The sequence below is a fragment of the Anolis carolinensis genome, chromosome 1, assembly GCF_035594765.1.
Source record: "Anolis carolinensis isolate JA03-04 chromosome 1, rAnoCar3.1.pri, whole genome shotgun sequence".
NCBI classification, from domain to species: domain Eukaryota; kingdom Metazoa; phylum Chordata; class Lepidosauria; order Squamata; family Dactyloidae; genus Anolis; species Anolis carolinensis.
The window spans coordinates 167,714,080-167,738,039 of record NC_085841.1 but is presented as its reverse complement, the minus strand read 5'-3'; the positions used below and the strand labels follow the sequence as shown (position 1 = coordinate 167,738,039).

The window sequence follows — 23,960 nt, the reverse complement described above, 5'->3', positions numbered from 1 at the left end:
AAAGTATCCCTGACAGATAGTCATCCAGCCTCTGTTTAAAAGTTTCCAGGGAAAGAGCTTCCAACACACTACAAGACTGAGTTCCATTATTGAATAGCTCATACGGTCAGAAAGTTCTTCCTAATGATCAAGTGGAACCCCCTTCCCTTTAATTTGAACCCATTGCTTCTAGTCCTAGTTTCAAGGGCAGCAGAAAACAAATCTGTTCCTTCTTCCTTATTCATTTCCTTTCACATATTTATACACGGCTATCATGTCTCTGCTCAACCTTCTCTTCTGCAGGCTAAAGACGCCCAGTTCTTTAAGATGCTCCTCATAGGGATTCGTGGTCTCCAGACCTTTAATCATTTTAATTGCCCTCCTCTGGACACCTTCCAGCTTGTCAATATCTCTTTTGAACTGTGGAGCCCAGAACTGGACACAGTATTCCAGGTGAGGTCTAACTAAAGCAGAATACAAAAGCACAAATGACTTCCCTCAATCTAGACACTATACTCCTTTTGATGCAGCCCAAAATCCCATTGGCTTTTTTAGCTGCTGCATCAAATTATTGACTCATGTTCAACTTGTTATCCAGGAAGACTCCAAGATCTTTCTCACATGGATTGCCCACATTTGACTACTTTACTTTCAAGAAGATCTTGGGGGACTCTGTCGAAGGCTTACTGAAATCAAGATATGCTACATCCACAGCATTCCTTGCATCTACCAAGCTTGTAACTCTATCAGATAAAGAGATAAGATTAGTCTGGCATGATTTGTTTTTGAGAAATCCACTTGAAAAATAACTTTAAGAAATAGTTCTAGGCCAGTGTACAGAGTTGTCATTCAGTTGTTATCCACTGCAATGTGATGATCATAGGTAAAAATGCAGGCTTTTCTGTTAATACTTTTTGACAGATACTAAGGCTGCTCATTACTGTAGAGAACAGTAGGCTACACAAAATTTTATTGCAGGCATACACACAAAATCTGTGCCACTGCAGGGTATCCTGTGCAGAATCTATGCAGCATCTAAATGTTGTGTTGGTATCTAAGAATAACCTGATTGTTGAAATTATACATCAGAAGTTGACTTCATGCTGTTTATTGACATCCAAGGAAAAACAATATTATAGCTTCTCATGGGAAATAAAAACATAGAGAAGTATTTACTACAGCTTAATAAAAATATAGTAACCTGTTACCCAGATTTGGATGTCTGCATCAGAAGTAGATCTGTTTTATTAAATGACTTGGTTCCAGATCTGCTAACACTTTTAAAAATGCTGGAGTAGTTTTGAATCTCCCACATTTGCATATTATCAAGGCCACAAACACTTACTACAGACCAAAAATTGGAAAGAGTTCTTAAACTGCATGGCACATAGATCATTTGCAATTTCTGTTTAGTAATGCCCAGGACCAAAGGTCATTCACTTTCACACAGATAAAACAATACATAGAAGGCAACTATATAAAACAACATAAAAAGGCTACAATATAAAACAGAATACGGTGTGTTATTTAGCTCTCATTTGCCATTTCCTCATAGAATCATAGAATCATAGAATAGTAGAGTTGGAAGAGACCTCATGGGCCATCCAGTCCAACCCCCTTATAAGAAGCAGGAAATCGCATTCAAAGCACCCCCGACAGATGGCCATCCAGCCTCTGCTTAAAAGCCTCCAAAGAAGGAGCCTCCACCACGGCCCGGGGGAGAGAGTTCCACTGTCGAACAGCTCTCACAGTGAGGAAGTTCTTCGTGATGTTCAGGTGGAATCTCCTTTCCTGTAGTTTGAAGCCATTGTTCCGTGTCCTAGTCTGCAAGGCAGCAGGACACGGAACAATGGCTTCAAACCTTCTTCAAGACCCTGTTCCCTGTTCCTCGTCCACGCAATAAACTTAAGGTTGAAAACACTGACCTATATCTTTCAGTAGAGTTATGTAAGTCTTGTAAATGGCTCCAGGTCTCTTCTCCCTCAAAAGTTATGAGTTTGGTTCTCCCAAAGGGCCCTGAGGAAGATGGCAAGGCTGGAGTGGAGGGAGAAGCCCCACTCTTTCTCCAAATGGGGTAGTGAGGGGGGAGGGAGAGATGCCTGGCTGGATGGCTGGGCAAAAAAGAAGCCCCTCTGGCACATGGACAGCCCAGAGAGACAGGCAGACACCACACTCACATTGAGGCTTTAATGCGGGAAGCGAGCAGAATTCTGGGAAATGTAGGTTAGGGTGGGGCTTTTTGAATTCTCTGCCACAGGGTCCTCTCCTGCCCAAATTACATTTCCCAGAATTCTGCTTACTGCCTTGTGCCTACTCCTCCTCCCTGAAAGTTTTGGTGGGGAAAAACCTGTGTCCATTCTCAAAAGGAATTTCGAGAAAAAAGGATATTGCTGGGAATTGAATGAACCCTGTGAGGTAGGCAAAGTTGAGAGGCAATAACTCCCAAGTTTACTTACTAGGTGAGCCCCCGGTGGTGCAGTGGATTAAACCCTTGTGCTGGCAGGACTGCTGACTTGAAGGTTGGGTTGCTGACCTGAAGGTTGCTGGTTCAAATCCAACCCAGGGAGAGCAGGGATGAGTGCCCTCTATCAGCTCCAGTTCCATGCGGAGACATGAGAGAAGCCTCCCACAAGGATGGTAAAACATCAAAAACATCCGGGTGTCCCCTGGGGAACGTCCTTGCAGACAGCCAATCCTCTCGCACCAGAAGTGGCTCGCAGTTTCTCAAGTCGCTCCTGACATGAAAAAAAAACCTAGTAGATTGTTTCCTCTTTCTTCTTCTTCTTCTTCTTCTTCTTCTTCTTCTTCTTCTTCTTCTTCTTCTTCTTCTTTCAAAGGCTGGATTGGAATCTGTTGGGGGTACATTTACTGTGCTTTTCCTGCCTGGCAGAAGGGGGTTGGACTGAAGTCTTCCAGTGAAATAGTAGTGTTAAGTTTATGCTGGTTAATATTCCCTAAAACCAGTGGATGTGCAAATCCTTCTGAAACCTGGGGTGAATTATGCCCTGGTTGTGTTGTATCATTGAAAATAGAAATTCAAGGAAATACCTCTTATAATTTTTTAAAAAAATTTTGCTCATAAAAACTTTTTAAAATTCCCAAAAACCAGTGGATGTGTTAATGTTCTGAAATTTGGGGATAACAGCGGTAAATGTGTTCTATCATTGTAGCAAGTTTCATCCCAATAGCTTTCAAAATGAGGGGGGAAAGAGCCCCGGAATCTCCCTCTTTGTGTAATTACTTAACGAAAAGGAATGAAAGGATTCATCATGCTCCCCAATTTAGTAATGAGTATTGAAACTTTTTTATTGATCACACAGGCCTAATAGATATATTTGCACATCATGCATAAGAAAAAAACCGAGAGTTGGGATATTAATAAAAATGGATGTGTTAACAAGTTAGGCAATGGATGCTAATATGCAAAATGAAGTATTCTCTTGTTTGTATTCTAATTGGGGTGGAATTGGGGTGTAATGTTGACACAACCTCTTAAAACTGGCTTGTCTAAGAAAGTGCCTTCATTCTAATACATAATATAAGGACATAATAAGAAACCTTTCAGCTGGACCCCCTATTTCTCCACCTTCCAGTACCTGACCATGGGGTGGGGAGGCAAAAAAGGCATTGAGGTTTCAAGGAGAGTGAGGGGCAGAAGCTGCAGTTCTACCTAGGCAGATTTTTAATCCTTATCTCTTGGTGCAAGACCACAGTTTTTGGTCAGAAACGAATGGAAAGATCTCCAACAAAATGCCATTACATTCTTATTGTATTTCATTTAACTTTGCTAGAAAGCCATGTTATATTTCATCTGGGTAGGATATTTGAAATACAATACAATTCAAGCTAACTCTCCAACTGTTTTTCTTAATGTACTTTCGTTGACTGATAATTGACAATTATTGGGAAATGCACAACTTTCATGTTTTGAGACTATTTATCAGTTTATTTAAAGACATTTAAGCCATCATATCAACCATTCCAATGTGGCATAAAAGAATCCATAAAACGCAATAGTAACAAGAAAAATAAAACATTTTACAATCAAAAGAAGAAGTGAAAAATAAACAGGTAACACTCTACACATAATCATAGAATCATAAAGCTAGAAGACTCCACAAGGGCCAGCTAGTCCAACTCCCTGCCATGCAGAAAAACACAATCAAAGCAGTCCTGACTGATGGCTATCCAGTCTCTGCTTAAAAACCTCCACCACACTCCTAAAGAGCCCTAGTAACTAATTGAAGAAAACACATGAGTATTTAGGACTGGGCGAGGAACTCATGACCTAGATTAGAATTCTAATCTTTCCCAGCATGGCCAATGATAAACCATTATTTAAGCAGCATTTCAAGATGTCTGGAGAGCCAGTGATTCCCCTATTTTAGGGTTCACTTGAAGGCCTGTTGGAAGAAATGCCACCTGTAATGAACTGATGTAGTACAGTGAACTCTCTTACCAGACTTCACTGCCATTAATATCATTCAGAAAAACAACCGGAATAAAATAAAATACAAACAGAGCAAAGATTGAGGAACCATTCATCCCTTGCTGAAAACTACTTACTTGGCAAGTCAAAAGATTGCTGTTTTACACTGTAATGCTTTTAACACCACCATTTTCCTGTGTCATTTTTCTCCAATACCATTCACTACAATATAAACCATTTCAATATTTGCAGAAGGCTGCCATTAATCATCCTAGGACAAGCAACAAGTTACAGATATTGTTTACTTACAATAGATCTGATGAGGTTTTCTTTTGCCAGTTTCAGGGAGGTCTTGTAGCAATTTGCCAGATCTTCTTTATGACTATCAGTAATGTGTCCTCGTGCTATAGGGCCCACAGTATGAATGACATCTGCAAAGAATGGATAAATAAATAGACATCAAAGAAAGTAACATCAGATCTTAGATCTGATGGCAACTGCACAGATGCTTACAGATACAACACAAGTCACAGCTGTTAACAGAGAAACCCTGTAAATTGTAATTTTAAAGTTTACATCTAAATGATAACATTTAAGCAAACACTTCTACAAGAAGCAAGGTAATAATTTGTGTCCCCTGATTAGAGACTTGTTACTATTTATAGAGACATTTAATCTATACACTAATAATCAATTTCTTCTTTCACATTCTTTTGTTCACTGCCTTTGACCTTACTTGTCTTACAGCTTGACCAGTCAGCACATAGACTGTTATCATAAAATACATAACCATTTCAGAGTGTCAGGCTATATTTATTGCCTATGAAATTGGCTTGTTTATGGCCTACATTTTAGAAACACCTCCCTCCACAAGTTTCTCCATTCTCTCCTGAAGCATATTAGAAAGCAGATCATCTGATTTTGGACTAAATTTCTCACAGTAGTTGGAAAACGTCTTAGGGAGACAACTGGGATCTTACCAAGTGGGGTCAGTAATGGAATTCCCACCTTTGTTCTTTGATAAACCTACTGAAATGTTCCCAAGTTACACACTGGGGAATTCTCAGAATATTACACTATGTGGGTTTCCTCTTCCAACTTTAGTGCCTGGACAGCAGAAATGGAATTCATATAAAGCCACGGTATAAGTAGAACTATTCCATACACTCCGATTTACAATATAATGCAGCTGTACTTAGGACCTCATCACATTGAGGTCCCCAACCCGTGTGATAGCAGGAGGATTCACCATGGATCATGGTGAATCCAGTGGGGAATGTGGGGAACCTGGCATCCCATGCCCTGCATCACCAGGATCGCCTGTCACCTTATCCCACAGGGGGAAGCGTTGCCGCCCAGCTTTCCCTCATTGTTTTGTATGCGACACGGGAAGCCTCCCATGTTGCCAGCACTGCTTCTTGCAATGCTTGCACCTATCTTTAGGCACGGAGCCTGAAAGTAGATTAACATAACGTGATGGGATCTGGTGGGCTGTATTCCTGAAGAGATGTGCAAGCATCGAAGGATGAGCAATTTTGTCCATCTGATGAGGCAAGAAGTCAACAAAGTGTCTGACAGCAAGGATCTCATCACATTGGATATAAACTATGTTTCTGAGATTTTTTGAACACAATTCAGAATAGGTCGTATCACATTATGTTTGCCCTGTTCCATCATTAATCCAATGGAATCTGTCTGCAAAATATTGCAAAAATGGAGTAATTGTACATGGAATTCTAACCTTGTTTTTAATTTTTTTAAAATTTTATACATTGTTTTTACATGTGATCAGAAAATGAGTATGCTTCTAGTCTAGATCACCGTGCAATATTTGGGTTGGGGTGGGGGATTCTTATGGAGGTATTCAAATGGATTGGAGGAAGCCAGCGTTCCTTGGTGTGATAAGTCAAAGTGCAGTATTTTCAAAGTATAGGAATCTTAATAATCAGGTGCGATAGAAAGAGTATGCATTCTGTCTAATACAGTATGCATCCAGTCTTAAAAAATATGGAATGCATACTGATATAAATGGATTATATCCCAATGTGATTAGATCAATAAACCTTTCACAAAAGCCTGTCTGTCCCTTCTTTATTCCCTTGTTTTCTGCTTACTTGGAAGGTTTTTCTAGCAGAACTGACAGGGAGAGGATGGTGAAGGAGGAGTGGAGAAAGATAGACATTTAATGTTAGGTTGTAGCAGCATGTCTACAGTAAACAACACAATAAAGCTTCAGATGGGAGAGAATGGTCTTTGTGATAGAGTCTCACTTATCCAACATTCGCTTATCCAACATTCTGGATTATCTAACGTAGTCTGCCTTTTAGTAGTCAATGTTTTAGTAGTCAATGTTTCCAATACATTGTGATGTTTTGGTGCTAAATTCGTAAATACAGTAATTACTACATAACCTTGCTGCGTATTGAACTGCTAATTTGATGTTTAATAGGCTTTCCCTTAATTCCTCCTTATTATCCAACATATTTGCTTATCCAACATTCTGCCGGCCCGTTTATGTTGGATAAGTGAGACTCTACTGTATTTGAATATTTTCCTATTTTTAATGTTATTTTTGCCTCATTCAACAAATTTTCTGTTAAAGAAGTAATGCCCAGGAATGCATATACTTCATTAACTGAGATATAGTTGTATTAGAACTTATGGATCTGTTCCAAGAGTGCAGAAGTAGAACAGTTGGGGTGGTTGCCATATATTGCAGGATGTGTCTACTGAGTGACTGCAATAACGTGCCAACAACATACCCAAAACCCACACCAAAATAAAATATTTTTTAACAATAAGAATGCCAATCCAGCTTAACTCGAAGCATTTTCAACTTCTCCCTTTGCTGGCCAGACTGAAATCACATTTTAGGTCTCCAATTTTCTTTGCAGATTAGCAAATGCAAAGAATCAAATAACTGCCAGTGGGCAAAACCCTGGACCAAATTTGTTTTGTCAGTAAACAGGTACCAACCAAACAGGGAAGGCTTTATGCTGCTAAATCTTTTGACAGCTATAAAAATATCACACTGAGAAGCACAATAAGAAAAACCTTCCTGATTTAATCATAGTTATTTCCTCTAGTTATAGGAACAAAACTAGATTATTTGGCTTGATTATCACATCTACAGTACTTAACAGCAAAGCTCTTTCAAAAACTGAAATTTGATGTCAAATGACAGGAAGGATGGCAACCCATGATCAAAACAGGTACATTGCTTTTACCCTTCAGCCAACCTAAGCATTATAATCCATATGTATTTTATGCAGCACAATAATAAACTAAGAACTGTTGCCGCCAGAACAAACAAATGTGGAAATGCACTGGAAGAAATATGTGTTTCCCATTTCATTCTGAAAACCCTTTCATTAAAGCTGCTTATAGTATTTGACTGGAACAGCTTGCTCAGTGAACCGTGGTGAAACAAAATGTCTATGCATGTGAAGTTATGATGGTGGTTGCTGTTTGTAAAAATGGAAATGTTTTTTAAGGTCAACGCCCACCCAGCATCGAACACAGAGAAGCTTCATTTTAGTAGTTTTCCAATCCTTTGGATATCAGAGGAATCTGCCACAGCAGGGCCCTGTCATCAGCAATAAAGACTGCAGCACAAAATACTGCCAGACTAGCAAGCTAGTTTGACATTTTATTGGCAAGCGAGACCCACAATATTAATATATCATTCACAATTAACTATGTCCAAACAGTGCATTAATGTGCACATGTTGTATGATGGTATCGAGAGCTGCAAGTAAGACTGCTAATTGCCAAACATTTGCATGGATGTAAAAGAGCACAATAAAATAAAATCTGATATTTTTGAAGTTTGGTCCTAGAGCTGGTAGAGTTTCTTGGTTGTCTTGCACATCAGATTCCAATAATCAGCACTTCATTTGCCTGCAAATTTGACTTTGTACCCTCTAACACATTGGTTCTCAACCTGGGGTCCCATATGTTTTTGGTCTACAACTCCCAGAAATCCCAGCCAGTTTACCAGCTGTTGGAATTTCTGGCAGTTGAAGGCCAAAAACATCTGGGGACCCCAGGTTTGGATCCACTGCTCTAACAGAACCGAGCATGCATTTGCAGGCTATATGGCCATGTTTCAGAAGTATTCTCTTCTGGAACATGGCCATACAGCCTGGAAAACTCGCAGCAACCCAGTGATTATGGCCATATAAGCCTTTGACAATTCACCTAGTAATAAAGCCTTTTCTCCAAGCATGCAAGTTCACTCTAAAAATGAAAAATCTGTCATTTCTAGTTTGCCAAAGACTACCAGAGACATGATTAGAGTGTGGAGTTGTGTGGCAGGAACACAACCTTACTAAATACTATTATAAACTAACTGCAAATAACTAGTTGTTTAGTCATCCCCCCCCCCCCCCCCCCAGTAACAACTGTATAAACTACATTGTGATTGCAACCAATGATAGATACCTTCACTCCTTTTTGTGGTCTGTTCGTTTCATAGTTGAGGGGTACATCTTCACCGGTGCTTTTGCTTTGTGCTCTTTTGTGGGTATAGAGGCAACAACAAGGTAGGAAGAAATAGCATGTATTGTATGCCATGGGCCAGTGGCTGGTAGCATTTGGGATTTTGACAAGTTCTTAAAAGTATCATTACTTTTGAGTAATGGGGAAACAAAGTTTTCTTTTTAAAATTTCAACTACAGCTGCAACTAACTACTTCTGCTGATCGCAAAACTATAACTCTAATTACCCTTTGAAAGAAACTTGAAAAATTCTAATATATAACTTTTGCTGAAACATTTGATACACAGAGAACTCAATCTAGTAGCAATTTATAGTGAGACAAGAATGTAATCTCAGGATACAACTTTTTCAATTTGTTAGGGATTTCACAGTTCTGATGCCATGAAGACTGTTGTAGCCATAAAATAAAACCAGGGCTGTCCACTCATGTATTAACAAAGGGATAAGGAACACAATCCAAAGAGGCAGGCAAAGCTCAGGCTTCCCAAAGGATGCAGCAAACATATGGAATTGCTTCCTCTACCACCTGTGAATTATTCAGGACTCCATTAAACAACCCTTTTGATGACAAAATAGAATCGGAGAAAGTTCAAACACTTTCCACCGAGCACTGATTTGATATACAGAGAGTTATAAAATGTCTAGAAGCTGTTACACAATTAGCAACGGAAGAGATAATGTTCTAAAGCTCATGTGAAATAAGGAAACTGTTGTTAAAGGTTAATAACAAATATAGCATTGAAAGGAGGGAAAGAGGGGGAATGAGAGCAGGAGGAAGAATGAATGAATGAGAAAGAAAAGCACATTTGGAGACTGAATGAGGTCTGCTCTCATCCAAGGCATTCAATAATGCTCTCAGCAAGTAAAATTAAACGTAGGTGAAATAAACATAGGTGAAAATTAGGAGATGAGACCAAATTAGGTAAAATTGCAAACACCAGCGAAGGAAGAATAGGCAAGGAAAATACATTTCGGAATGGAGAGGAATCAAATGGAAAGTAATAGTGTGTGTATGAAAAGGGTGTTAAGAATGTAAAACAAAAAAGGGTAATATATAGGGTGTAAAAGCTATTCTGAACAATGCATTTGTATTTTAGTTAGACCTCACAGTGGAATGATGAAAATATTGTTAGTAATGGTAAGGAACTGGCTTTGCAGAAAGCCCTTTTAAGGTTTTCCCCTGACGTTAAGTCCAGTCATGTCTGACTCTGGGGGTTGGTGCTCATCTCCATTTCTAAGCCGAAGAGCTGGCGTTGTCCATAGACACCTCCAAGGTCATGTGGCCGGCATGACTTCATGGAGCGCCATTACCTTCCTGCCAGAGCGGTACCTATTGATCTACTCACATTGGCATGTTTTCGAACTGCTAGGTTGGCAGGAGCTGGAGCTAACAGCGTCCGCTCCCGCCGCTCCCGGGGATTGAACCTGGAACCTTTAAAAGATGATATTCTGCTCATAGGGCCATCCAAAGAGATGTATGGAAAACAACAGGATTTAATAAGTATTAACTATTACTGACAGCATTTATCTTTTTTAAGAATCCCACCCTTCTGCCAAATGGCTAAAGAGTGTATAAAATAGGCCTCGTCCATTATCCTTACAACAGCTCTGTAAAGTAGGTTAGGTAAACAAGGACTGGCCCATAGTTACTCTGCAACTTTTATGGCTGCACAGGGGTTTCAACCCTAGTCTGCCTGGTCTAAATCCAATTACTACACCACAATTAATATCTATGACAGAATTTCTTTGAGAGAGCATCTCCTAAAGCTGTCCTTTAGAATGACTTGCCCAGAAAAATACAATCACGAAAACCAAGGAACAAAGGTGAGACAAACTCATATTTGGCGAAAACACAAACAATTTACTGTGGGCTTGAAAACATAATGTTTGGACTACACTGGCCACAGTCATGGGCAAATCCTGGGAGAATCAGGAAAAGCAGTATCTGCTATGGAACTTTTATTGGCAAAACAACAAGTTGTGCATTACTAGTAAAGCTCGGAAAGCTGTCTTAAACACAAAAGGAACACACAGCAATTTAGAGAAAAACACTATTCATATTTTTTCCCCCTTTCAAGCCACATTCAATAAAAAGCAATAAAAGTGAAAGGATCCAATTTTGGAGAGAAGAACATAATTAATGGAAAGCACAAAGTACACAATAGACTCATAGCTTCACCGAGCATGGCACATATTCACTGGATGTATTATTCTCCTCTGGTCTTAGTGTGCTGCCAATTCTGATAACTTGTGTACATCACGGGGCCAGGACAGAATGTAAACAAGTTTCAAACTATTCTCAGTACTAAACAGGAATGGAGGGCACGATGAATAGGACAATTCCTAATGAATCCTATACACTAATAGCAAACTCATTCTCTGAGAAAGAACCTTATGTGAACAAAAATGGCACCCATCTCTACACACTAAAGGCCAGCCTGGGAATTTCCATAGTCCACAGAAGTGAATTATTCAAGGGAAGAAACCCCTAAGGGAATCCCAAACAACCCAATGAGAACTTACAATACCCACTAGCCTCAGAATGCTGCCTGTTTGTTTGTGGGTGAAAAAAAACTCCGAAACCCAGAGCCAGAGGTAAAATGGAATATCCTAGAGAAGGGTAGAGCAGGACAGAACTGAACAGAGATAGTACCAACTACAAAAGTTTGTTTCAGGTCTCACCTACTTTTTCACCAAATTAGATTGCCAATTTTAATTCATGATATGATTTGTTTCATCTCAACAACTCTAAAATGGAAAAAATATGACATATTTGGGTGGTTGAAATAAGCCATTCAAGTAAAATCCCTCTTGGACCCCTTCTACACTGCCCTATATCCCAGGATCCGATCCCAGATTATCTGTTTAATCATCATCATCATTGTCATCATCTTTATTTGTACCCACCCCATCTCCCCGTGGGGACTCAGCGCAGCTTAGACCAATGTGCAAACAATAAACAGTAACAAATAAGCAATTTAAAATTAAATAAACAAAATTATCCCAGATTAACTTGCAGTGGGGACCAATATAATCCAGTTCAAAGCAGATAACCTAGGATCAGATAATGGGATACAAGAGCAGTGTAGAAGAGACATTAGTTTCTTATTGCAAATTATTTTTCACCTGCTAGTCTTCAATACAATCATATGACCATGTGCAATCAAATGTAATTCGCAGGAGCCTACGTTGTCACCTCCTGGTTGAGTGGCCGGCATGACTGCTTGCAGCATCTTTTTGCCTTTTCCCGTCGAAGCTGTACCTATTTATCTACTCACGTTTGCAGTTTTCAAACTGCAAGGTTGGCAGAACATGGGGCTAACAGAAGGAGTTCACCCCATCCCGCGGATTCAAACTGCCAATCTTCAGGTCAGCAGTTCAGCAACGCAAGGGTTTAACTCATTCACCACCACGGCCCCATTAAGGATATGTAAGGATAATAAATGGATGCTAAATACTCACATAGTATTAAATTTTTAAAAAAACCATAAATTTGAATTAGGGTTTTTTTTTTTAATTGTTGCTTCCGTGAAGCTCAGTGGTCATAAAACCTGGTACGGTACAGTAATTGCCTAACATGTCAAAAGGATGAGTCCTCTATATTATGAAAATGTTTGCATTTCATTGTGGTTCTGCATAAAACAACTCAGGTGTTCCTCAGCCATTTGGGACAGGGGTTTGATATATATTCTGAATATTTATACCATTGTTTAGACAATGATGGCAATGAACCTAATTTGCAGATTTAATCAACTTTTAGAAGCAGTCCTCTGAGGGCCTGTAAAAAAGAAACTGTATATAGAGTTCTGCCTCATTGATTAAGACAGTAAGAATTTTTGAAGATGCAAACAAAAACTGCTGCATTCGGCTTTTTTGTTACCTAAGTCAGTCAACAAATCTTTGGAGTTATTTTGATAAAGGTTTACAGTGTGTAATGACTCATACCAAAGGGGCAGAAAGGGGGAAAGTCAGAAGGACGACAGTAAGAAAGAAGAAGAAATGGTGTTTCTTTACAAAAGTGTAAATTGAAAAGTGTATGTCTGACACAGAATGAATGTGGAGGGTATGGCTGCAATTTATAAATATGCTGCTCCAAATATGCAATTTTTTCAAGTATTCAACATAAAGTGTTAGCATTAATGAAGCTTCAAACAGAAAAAAGGATATTTTCATCCATTTCCTTATTTCTCAATAGAGCGGAGTAAATTAAATGGTTAACAAAGTGACACACCAAGCCAAGTCAGGAATCAATTACATGTTCTTTTCATTCACCAGCATTCATGTATTCATACCCATAATCGATCCATCTAGCAAACTGCATAATGAAGCTGTACCCTGTCAATCACTGCAGGAATTATATGAGTTTTGAGGCAAAAGCTATCGCTTCATATTGAAGTGAATAAAAATATATGACATTACAAATTGCTAGGGGCAGTTTATACAATAAGACCCGCCCATATAGCTCTGAAGGGAAACCTGGATGTTCACAGTTGATAGGAAACTGAATTATGTCTTGATATTCTTACACATTAAATGATACTTTGATGATTATATGTAGGAAAAGATTTGGTGTATAGAATGCTAATTTCCTTATATTCCATTTCTAAGACATTCATTGCGGCATATGAAGACAATTCATGCATATTTTTGGTGAAGCAAGTTCAACTGCATATACTACCTTCAACATCCTATCTAATTTATTTCCTTTGAAAAAACAAACTGTGTTGTCGAAGGCTTTCATGGCCGGGATCATAGGGTTGTTGTATGTCTTTCGGGCTGTGTGACCATGTTCCAGAAGTATTCTCTCCTGACGTTTCGCCCACATCTATGGCAGGCATCCTCAGAGGTTGTGAGGTATGGATAAACCAGGAAAGGAAAAAATATCTATCTGTGGAGAATCCAGGGTGTGGCAAGAGTCCTTTTTCACTGGGAAGCCAGCATTAATGTTTCAGTTAATCACCCTAATTAGCACTGGAAAGGTTTTTGTCTCTTGCCTGGGGGGATCCTTTGTTCAGTCAATAGCCGTCCTTGGGGCTCCTCTTCCTTCAGAGTGTTGGTTCCCATCTACTGTTTTGATTTTAGAGTTTTTTAATACTGGTAGCCAGATTTTGTTCATTTTCATGGTTTCCTCCTTTCTATTGAAGTTGTCCACATGCTTGTGGATTTCAATGGCTTCTCTGTGTAGTCTGGCATGATAGTTGTTGGAGTGGTCCAGCATTTTTGTGTTCTCAAATAATATCCTGTGTCCAGGCTGGTTCATCAAATGCTCTGCTATGGATGATTTCTCTGGTTGAATTAGTCTGCAGTGCCTTTCATGTTCTTGACTCTTGTTTGGGCGCTGCGTTTGGTGGTCCCTATGTAGACTTGTCCACAGCTGCATGGTATCCGATAGATTCCTGCAGAAACAAACTGATTTTCTTTCAGGAGAGAATACTTCTGGAACATGGCCACACAGCCCGAAAGACATACAACAACCCTGATTTTCTTTTTTCCATTGCCCCAAAGTAAATCTAGTTTATACATTGAAATGAGCTTAGATTTGCAAGGTTTAAGGAATGAATTTTGAACCTTCTGTTGTAAACAGATTACTGCATCTTCTCCCTGCTTCTCTGTGCTACTGTCAGTATTCTGACTCCAAGTGTGAGGCCATGGGAATGTCTGTGGTAATCTCCTTAGACCAGTACTTACACCAGAAACTTCGTCAGATAGTGCCAACTCAGCTGCAGAGACGAAAACAAGGTTCCAGATCTTTTATTCTGGGCAAATCTTGCTAAAAATCACAGTACAGCAGGTGAAAAAATGATAGTTTCCCAGAAGCTGGGCAGCCATGTGTTTTCTTCAGAAGAAATACAGTCCAGAGAGAGAAGGGGGAGGATACAGAAAGCCAAGAGGGCCAAACTACAAGGGAGGGACTATTGCATCATACTAAGAGTACAGAAAGCCAAGAAAGCCAAACTACAAATCAAACACAATGTGACAGATACATATACTATGCTGTGGGGCATAACAGTCACAGAGTCCATCACACGATGCAGGGCTACTTCTGTCGGGGCTCTGTGAGGCTTCATGCCAGCAGCATTGCAGCAGTGGAGCCTAGAGGAGTTGGATGTACACCTGACTCCTCATAGAAAAAAGCCAGAGGAAGCGGGGACAGCAGCGAAAAGTCATGGGAAGTGATACTACAGACCTTGATGGTCCTACAGACCTTGACGGAAGAAGGCTTTCATGGCCGGGATCACAGGGTTGTTGTGTGTTTTCCGGGCAGTATGGCCATGTTCCAGAAGTATTCTCTCCTGACGTTTCGCCCAGAAAACACACACAACAACCCATAGTGTGACTGTTCCCTCTGCTGGCCCACGATTTCCCTTGCTTTATGACCATCTGATAGCATTCTTAGTTTACACCAGTGGTTTTCAACCTGTGGGTCCCCAGATGTTTTGACCTTCAACTCCCAGAAATCCTAACAGCTGATAAACTGGCTGGGATTTCTGGGAGTTGTAGGTCAAAACACCTGGGGACCCACAGGTTGAGAACCACTGGTTTACGCCGATCCACAACTTATTCATAGGTCAATGTACTGTATCTTGACTCTGATAAAAAATAAACTATCTTTGCATAAAGTGGCAAAAAGCTGAGAGAACCTTAAAGAAGCACCAACACCCTTTACTCTCCACTGCAATGTCACTTCTGGTGTTTTTGAAGGCCTGGACAGGAAAATGACAGTGGCAATAGCCAAAGCCAGCAAGTCCCCTGAGGAATACTGGCACTTTCCCCTCTCTGAAGAATGGCCTTTGACTTATCCAGATGTCATATCAAAATTCATCATTTCCAAAAGCATGCTCTCGACTTACACACAAGATCAACGTATACAATCGTACTTAAAAGTAGACTTCTTCTCTATCCCAAATACCAAAATGAATTAATGTTGCACATCTTAAACTTGGCCCTTAATTTGGGCCTTAAACTACATGCAGTTGTTACCCAAATATTCCAAATAATCCCAAGGATTCTTAGCTCTATCTTCAGATGCTGGAGAAGAACAGCTAGAAGTTTATTCCAGTGTCTCAAGGGTAAATGTTTGGTTCAGAAGGGAGAATGGTACATTAAACAACACAAAGTTTTCTCAATACTCTCGTCCTCTACCAATTAGGCATAAAGAGTGTGGTCAGTTAACTGATTAAGAATGTAGCTTTAAATTTGTCACTTATTTGGTGTAAACAGTATCTTAAAATGATTTCAGACAAATAAAGTGCATATCCAATTGCAGTTTTTACTTTTAAAAACCCAATTTACAAAAAAAATCACAAGCATTTTTAAAAAGTCTTGTTGCTAGTAAGTCATTATTCACTTTTACATTATGCATAATAAGCATATATTTAAACCTCTCTAGCGAACAAAAAATGAGAGAGGAAATTACATAGAAATGTGGTGTGGTCTTTTGTACTTCTATAAAAATTCCACAGGGAAATAAATGAAACCTATACTTAGTAGTTAATTTCTCAAAGATGGGGATTTCTCAGAATCTGTAAGGCAAGGAGAAATGAAGCTTTCTTCACAAGTCTGACCATTATCTTAGGCTATTCTCAGCAGCTATCATAATCTATCATTTATACAGCACTTTTAATGTGCACAGTTCTGTACAAACTACACTTGGCCCAGTGATTCAGTCTACCCACTGAGACATGTTTGAGCTTGTGTGCCACTAAATTTTACAGGCATACAGATTTTATATATTAAATCATAATTATGGCACTTGTGGCATTTATTTTGATTTGACCAAAGTTAGGTGGCTGCCACGGTGCAGAATGTACAGCCAGACTATCTCTTCTCTCCCTAGTTTATTCTCCAGCCACCCACTGTCATTTGGTGCATGTGCAATGGGCGTGCAGGCCCATAATATTTTCCTGATCTCTAAAAGCCTGAGTCTGGAAACAATGGTGCAGAATGCCCCAGTGGACACCTTTCACAACTTCCCCTTTTTCGGGCTTATATGACTACACAAGGGAATTCTGAAACAAAATAAGTGTCTTGTTGGTTAAATTGTACTGCCAGCAAATTTTGTTTTCTATTGTATTTTGAAGAATTGGGATGTGCTTCCTAGGATTAACCCTAGTTCTTTTCACTTGTAAACAGACCACCGCGAGAACTAAGTCACTCTTGGGAGTATGTATTGCAATTCATTTAAATAACACCAATTTATTGCAACATAGTGCAACATTTCAGAAATGACATGAGCAACCAATGTGCTCCTCTAAAGAAGCAGCAGTGCCTTCACAGTGTCCCTCTGACACAATCCCTCTATAATGAAACACAGAGGAACAAGACTGTGAATACTGGAAATCATTTCTCTAAAAATGAAAAGAGGAATTATAATGCAAGAGCCACACTAGATCAGAACAAAGACCACATGATTAGGTATTTCACTTCCTCAAGAGCGAGGAGGCTACAAGCATGAAATGAGCATAGCAAGACATTCATGCTTCTGTTCCCATGAAACCTGTATTCTGAGACATACTAGCTCTGGGACTGTACGTAATACATAACCACTATGACTACTAACAACTCATAGAAATATCATGCATGAATGTATGTAGTCAACTTCTAGGATCCAATGAACCATATCTCCGTATGAATGGCCTTTCATGAATTCCTCATTCTTTAAGGACAGAGGTGTAGAATCATAGAGTTGGAAGAGACCACAAGGACCATCGAGTCCAATCATATTTTGAGGCTCCAAGGCACCTGACTCCATGAGCACTTTCTTAAAATATTCATAAAGACAAGAAAATGGAAAAATAATTTCACCAAACACAATAAAATATCATCGTCTCCCTATTATTAAACTCTTCAAATTCTTTTTGTCTTTTCCCGCCCGATAAAAACCTGAAAACAGAGGAAGTGCAAAATGACATTAAACTTCTTGGTCACTTTTCTTACCAACTTTCAGCCCAAATAAATGTGACAATGCAGGGTTAAAAGCTGGTTCCTGCTGTAGTTCCCCACCTTTCTCTTAGGCCCCAGCTACACTGCCATATAATCCAGTTTCAGAATGCAGATTAACTGCATTGAACAAGATTATACATCAGTGTTGACTCATATAATCTAGTTCAATGAGGTTCAATCTGCATTATATGAGTCTACACTGGTCATTATAAGCAGTTCAAACTGGATTATATGGTAGTGTAGATTGGGATTTAGGCCCATGTTGTGGTGTTGAGAAGTGAATACATGCCTATTCCCATTGCGTAAGGCTAGTTCACATGACACCTTTTTATCACCCAACCACATTTTAAGATCAGGAAATTATATCCAGAGTCAATGCTCCAATTATGTGTACATTTTCTTGAGATATGTCATTGGGGCAAACTATGGTTAGGGAAAAACATGCACTGCTTCTATATAATAGTTAACAAACACATTTCAAGTTATAGGTTGGAATCCTGGTTTACAGGGACATCATGATTTTCTCTAAGTGCAGTAACGCTAATCCAGGCGTCACAACACACTCCAAACTATAAACTGGGGAATGACGAAATAAATGCACACCTGAGAAGAGTGCAGACAGCATAAAAAGTCAGTTGCACAATTCCTACTCTCGAAGTCATGCTTGGGAGATTACTAAATTTGACATAATGTTTGAATGTAATATTTGTGTCTAGAACCCAGGCTTTTTCTCAAGCTAAACCTATTTGGTAGGCTTTTGCACAGATTCTGATTGACTGGTTCTCTTCAGCCAATCCTGCTGGCACAACCAGCAAATCAAGAAAAAAGAGAGGGCTTTTAAAAGGAAGCCCAGAGTAGGATAGCTCCAGGTCATTGCTCTTCCTTCCCTGGGAAGTGGGGAAGCCTCCTTAAAATAATGGAAACCTGCATGCTGCAGGGAGAGAGTGTTGCATACGCCTGCAGTGCTTGTCTCCTCTAGAGTATAAACAGCTTTAACTAATTGTTTATTTACAGTATTTATATTCCACCCTTCTCACCCTGAAGAGGACTCAGGGTGGAACACAGAACTTATATATGTGGCAAACATTCAATGTTGTCTATACAGAGACAAGACGGACATTTGTACACAGAATTGAGGTATATATAGGCTTTTCCCTTTTGGCATCTTAGAGGCCTGTGCTTGGTTCTGGCCATGGAGGGGGGAGTTGCTGTTGCTCCATCTCCCTGTCAAAGAGCTTTGTTTGTAATCTTCCTCCTTTTTGATGAATTGCCAGCATTTTTTTCCTGGGTGCTTTTAAAATACCTTCCCACAGTAGCTATTACTCTACTCATATTTTTGCTTTTGAATTGATAGGTAGGTGAAAGCTGGGCTAAAGGTCAGGAGCTCACCCTGACCTGGGCTTCGAACTGCAAACATTTTGACTGGCAAGATTTACTGCAGGGTTAACCTGCTATGCTAAAACCCGGTTTCCTCTATAGACAGAAGCGTCTGAAGGATAACGTAAAGAGTGGTATCTTGGGGCTTCCGGTTTGACGAGATGGCGGCGGGGTGGACTTCTTGAGGGCTCTCAAGAAGCCAGCCGATCCAGGCGACCGGGTAGAGCGTGGAGCTCCCTCTCCCCGACGGATCGAGTTCGGGGAGACAGCCAAACCCGCAGGGCTCCAACCGACGGTCTTGAGACCTCCACTCCTCAAGAGTGGGGGTCAGGAGAGACCCGGACTGGTTGCCCGTAGGGTGAGCGGGTTGCGGAGAGGCGAGCGGACCGAAGGCGTCCAGGATTACCGCCGAAACTCGTCGGATTTTAACAGCACAAATTAAGCTGAGCAACAGAAAGGTAATGAAAGAAAACCTTTTATCTACATTGGATTGAATGGCTTCACTCATATAAGGAAGAAAATAAGGAAGAATATATTAATATATGTGAACGCAAGTAGAACTGAGAATTCTCCCTTCCCAAGCCCATAGACTTAAAGCTTCTAGAGCTTAAAAAAAAAGTGAAGCTAAAAGAAGGAACGGGACAGATCCGTCTGAAAGGAGAGATTTGATCTGGAATTTAAGTTGTTTATACAATTAAGGTGTTAAAGAAAAGACATTGTGGAATAAAACCAAATTAAACTATAAATAAGGAAGAATGGACTGACCTTGAAGAGGAAAAAATTGTTGAGTCTACGGCAGTAGACTAGTCATAACAAACCCACCTGGTGGGAGGAGTGATCTGAACGGAAGAGGGCGAGACTTGCCAGATCAGACTAAAATCTACAACCCACACACCATAGAGAAAGGGAGAGCGGACAAAAAAGACTGTAGAACAGGAAGTGACCCGAGAAAGGGAAGAGAAATGAAAGGAGACCATAGACTGTAGACTGTAGAAACTTTCTGGTATATAAAGAATATAGGAAATCAAGACGGGAAAAACCATGGACCATACAAAGAACATAAGGAATGGAAAGAGAGACCCAGAGTGGGATATGAAAGAAGGGGAAGACGTGGACAGAGACGAGGAGACAAAGGTACAAAGACAAAGGTACAGAGGGTAATTTGAAGGTGACAAAGAGGCAAAGGGAAAGTTTAAAAATCAAAAGATCAAAAGAATAGAAAGAATAGGAGGGGAAGACATTGAATTAGAAGGGATAATCTGAGAACGATAGTAAAGCGACGGAGGGGCCAAAAAAAAGTGAGAGTTAAGAGACGACGGGGAAGTAGAGGATAATTAGAAGTAACAACGGATGGAAAGAGAAACCAGAGGAAGGGATTGAAAGAACTGAGAAGAAGAGGGGGTACAAGCAGTGGAGTGGAGAGGAGCGACACGACGGAAAGGACAAAGGGAAGGATTGTAGGGATCGGAAGGACTGTGGATAACGGATTATTGGATAAAGGAGGAGTGGACTATAGAGCTATCAGACTGAGAGTGGACTGTGAAACGCATCAAAGATATTAAAGAACAGGATTGGGTTTAAAGAATAAAATTAAGGAAAAGATAGATAAAATAGATAAATCAGAGGAAGAAATTATTAAAATGTCAACATTTAAATTCAGAATGGATAAAGACAAAGGAACACAAAGGAGGAGCTCACTTAAGGATAATGTTAGCCTAAGAGATGTTATGAAAGAGATGAGGGAAATGATGAAAGAGGTGCAGAAAATGGCCGAGAAACAAGACGCATATCAAAAGATGTTCCAGGACCAAATGCTAAGTATGAAAAATGAGATTACAGAAGAATTGAGTGATATGAAGAAAGACATAAATAATCTGAAACAGGAAATGCAAGAAATTAAACAAGAAAAACAAAAACAAGAAAAGACACAAATGAGAACCCAAAACAAGATAGAGAATTTAGAAATTAAAAATCAAAAATTAGAACTGAAGCAAGAATTGATGGAACAAAAGAACTTAGAATACCAATTAAGATTTAGAAATATAGAAGAAGAAAGCAGAGAGAATATAAGGGAGATAATAGTCCAATTAACATCTGAATTAACACAAAGTAATTATGAAGACATGGATCAGGAGATTGACAGAGTATATAGAATATCTACTAATTATGCCAGAAGAAATAAGGCCTCAAGAGATGTGGTTGTTCACTTCACAAGGAAAAAAACCAGGGATAACATATTGAGAGAAAACAATAAGCAACCAGTTCACTATAAGGATAAAAAAATAGCGATCCTAAAGAAATTTTTGCCATCAACTCTGATTAAAAGAAGAAAATACATGTTTCTAACAGAAGAATTAAAAAGGAGACAAATCAAATTTTGGTGGGAACAACCAGAAGGGATCATGGTTACCTATAAAGAAGAAAGATGGTGGCTTACCTCGGAAGAAAAAGCCAAGGATTTCTTTCAAAAATTAAAAAAAGATTCTGTAGCAACGCCCCTAAGAGATAAAGGAAAAGAAAAAAAGACAAGACAGACAAGAAAAGATCTAGGGAAGAATCCCCAGATATGGAACACCCTACAGAAAGTAGGGCATTCCCGGAATTGGAAGAAGTGGAAGAGGAGGAAACAGTAGACGAGGAGAAGAGGGAAAATTTGGAAGATGGAGAGGCAGATAAAATGCTACTCTAACAATATTAACGGACTTAACTCATCAACCAAGAGAAATAAAGTCTTTAATAATATCAGAAAAGGACTCTATGATATTGTGGCTCTACAAGAAGTACATATCACACAGAAATATAACTCATTGCTAACCCATAAATATTTAGGTAAAGAATTTTATTCGCTAGCAAAAGAGAAAACAAGGGGGGTGGTGATATACGTCAAGGATGGGATAGCAGCAGAATTAGCATTTAAGGATAGGGAGGGAAGAATTTTGGGGGTCTTTATATACATAGAAAATAAGAAAACATTGATTTGTAATATATACGCCCCTAACGGCCCAAAAACAAAATTTGTCAAAGAATTACAAGACTTGATATTGGAACATGAATTTGAAAATCTGATTATATTCGGAGATTTCAATGGAATTTTGAATATGGAATTAGACAAAACAAAAAGGGAACACAAAGATAAAAAATTGGAGGGGGAAAGCTACCAAAGAGCTTTACAAATTTGTTACAAGAACTTAACCTACAAGACGCCTGGAGATTCCTCCACCCACAAGAAAGGGATTATACATTTTTCTCAGATAGGCACCAGGTATGGTCACGAATAGACATGGTCTGGGTTTCTAATAGTCTAATAACGAAAATATCCAAATTAGAGATTTTAACCAGAACCCACTCAGACCATTGTCCAATGAGACTGACAATTCATGAAACAAAAAATCCAGGAAAATGGCGGTTAAACGATCTATTATTAAGAACGGAAGAGGATATAGAAAAAAACAAGCTTAATCTGAAAGAATACTTCCATATAAATATGACCCCAGGAATTGCTATCCAAACGGTATGGGACGCCAGCAAGGCCGTCATGAGGGGCCACTTCATCAGACAAAACGCATGGAGAAATAAATTAAGAAACCAAAAATTAAAAGACTTAAAAGAAGACATAACGAGAAGGGAAAAAAATCTCAAAAAATCACCCAAAAATCAAAAATTGAAAAAAGAACTAGATCTCTTAAGGTTACAGAAGAATAATATGGAAATGGAACAACTAGCAAAGAAACTGAAATTCATTAAACAGGACTATTTTCAAAATGCGAACAAGCCAGGTAGATGGCTATCAAGGAAAATAGGGAAGAGAAAACAAAAACAGTTTATAACAAAGATTAACTCCGACGGAAGATGTTATCAGACAGACAAGGAAATTCTAAAACAATTTGAAAATTTTTATAAGACCCTATATAAAAAAGACCAAATTAAGAAGGTGGACATAATGCAATACTTGGGGGGCAAAAACCTACAGAAGATAACGGACGAACAAAGAGAACTTTTAAACAAACCTGTTGATGAAGAAGAGATAAAGAAGGCAATCAGAAAGATGGACCCAAATAAAGCGCCGGGTCCGGACGGCTTTTCAGTAACATACTATAGGACATTTGAAGAAGAATTAATACCCCGTCTAAAAAAACTGATAAATAACATTCTAAATGAAGGAAAATTACCAAACACCTGGAAAGAAGCTAACATAACAGTAATACATAAAGAAAAAACTGATCCGACTAATGTAAAAAATTATAGACCTATTTCCCTATTGAACGTCGATTACAAAATATTTACCAATATACTAGCAGGAAGAATGAAAGAATTTTTGGGAAATTGTATTAAAGAAGAACAAACGGGCTTTCTTCCGAATAGGCAATTGAAAGACAATGTTAGAACAGTTATAGACATTGTCGAATATTATGAGACAAATAATGAGAAAGAAATGGCCTTGTTAGCGGTGGACGCGGAGAAGGCCTTTGACAACATAAATTGGGACTTTTTTAAATTATTAATGAGAGAAATAGATCATGGATTCCAATTTATAAATGCTATTCAGGCCATATATGAAGATCAAAAGGCAACAATCTGGATTAATGGTTTTAAAACTGAGGAAATAAAGATTAATAAAGGCACCCGTCAAGGATGCCCGCTCTCTCCCCTCATCTTTATTTTTGCTATGGAGACCCTACTGGAGACTATAAGAGAAGACCCAAAATTGAAAGGAACCAGAATTAGAGGGAGC

The 23,960-nt window shown here is 39.2% G+C and overlaps 1 protein-coding gene across 5 annotated transcripts in view; it reads right to left on the bottom strand.

Moving 5' to 3' along the window:
* Positions 1-23,960, bottom strand: part of macrod2 (mono-ADP ribosylhydrolase 2) — a 1,355,048-nt gene that overhangs the window by 659,604 nt on the left and 671,484 nt on the right. For all 5 annotated transcript variants that reach the window (XM_062969120.1, XM_062969122.1, XM_062969121.1 and 2 more), the window contains exon 6: positions 4,718-4,839. In XM_062969120.1, coding sequence (XP_062825190.1) covers positions 4,718-4,839 — 122 coding nt within the window. The remainder of the gene's footprint in view (positions 1-4,717; positions 4,840-23,960) is intronic.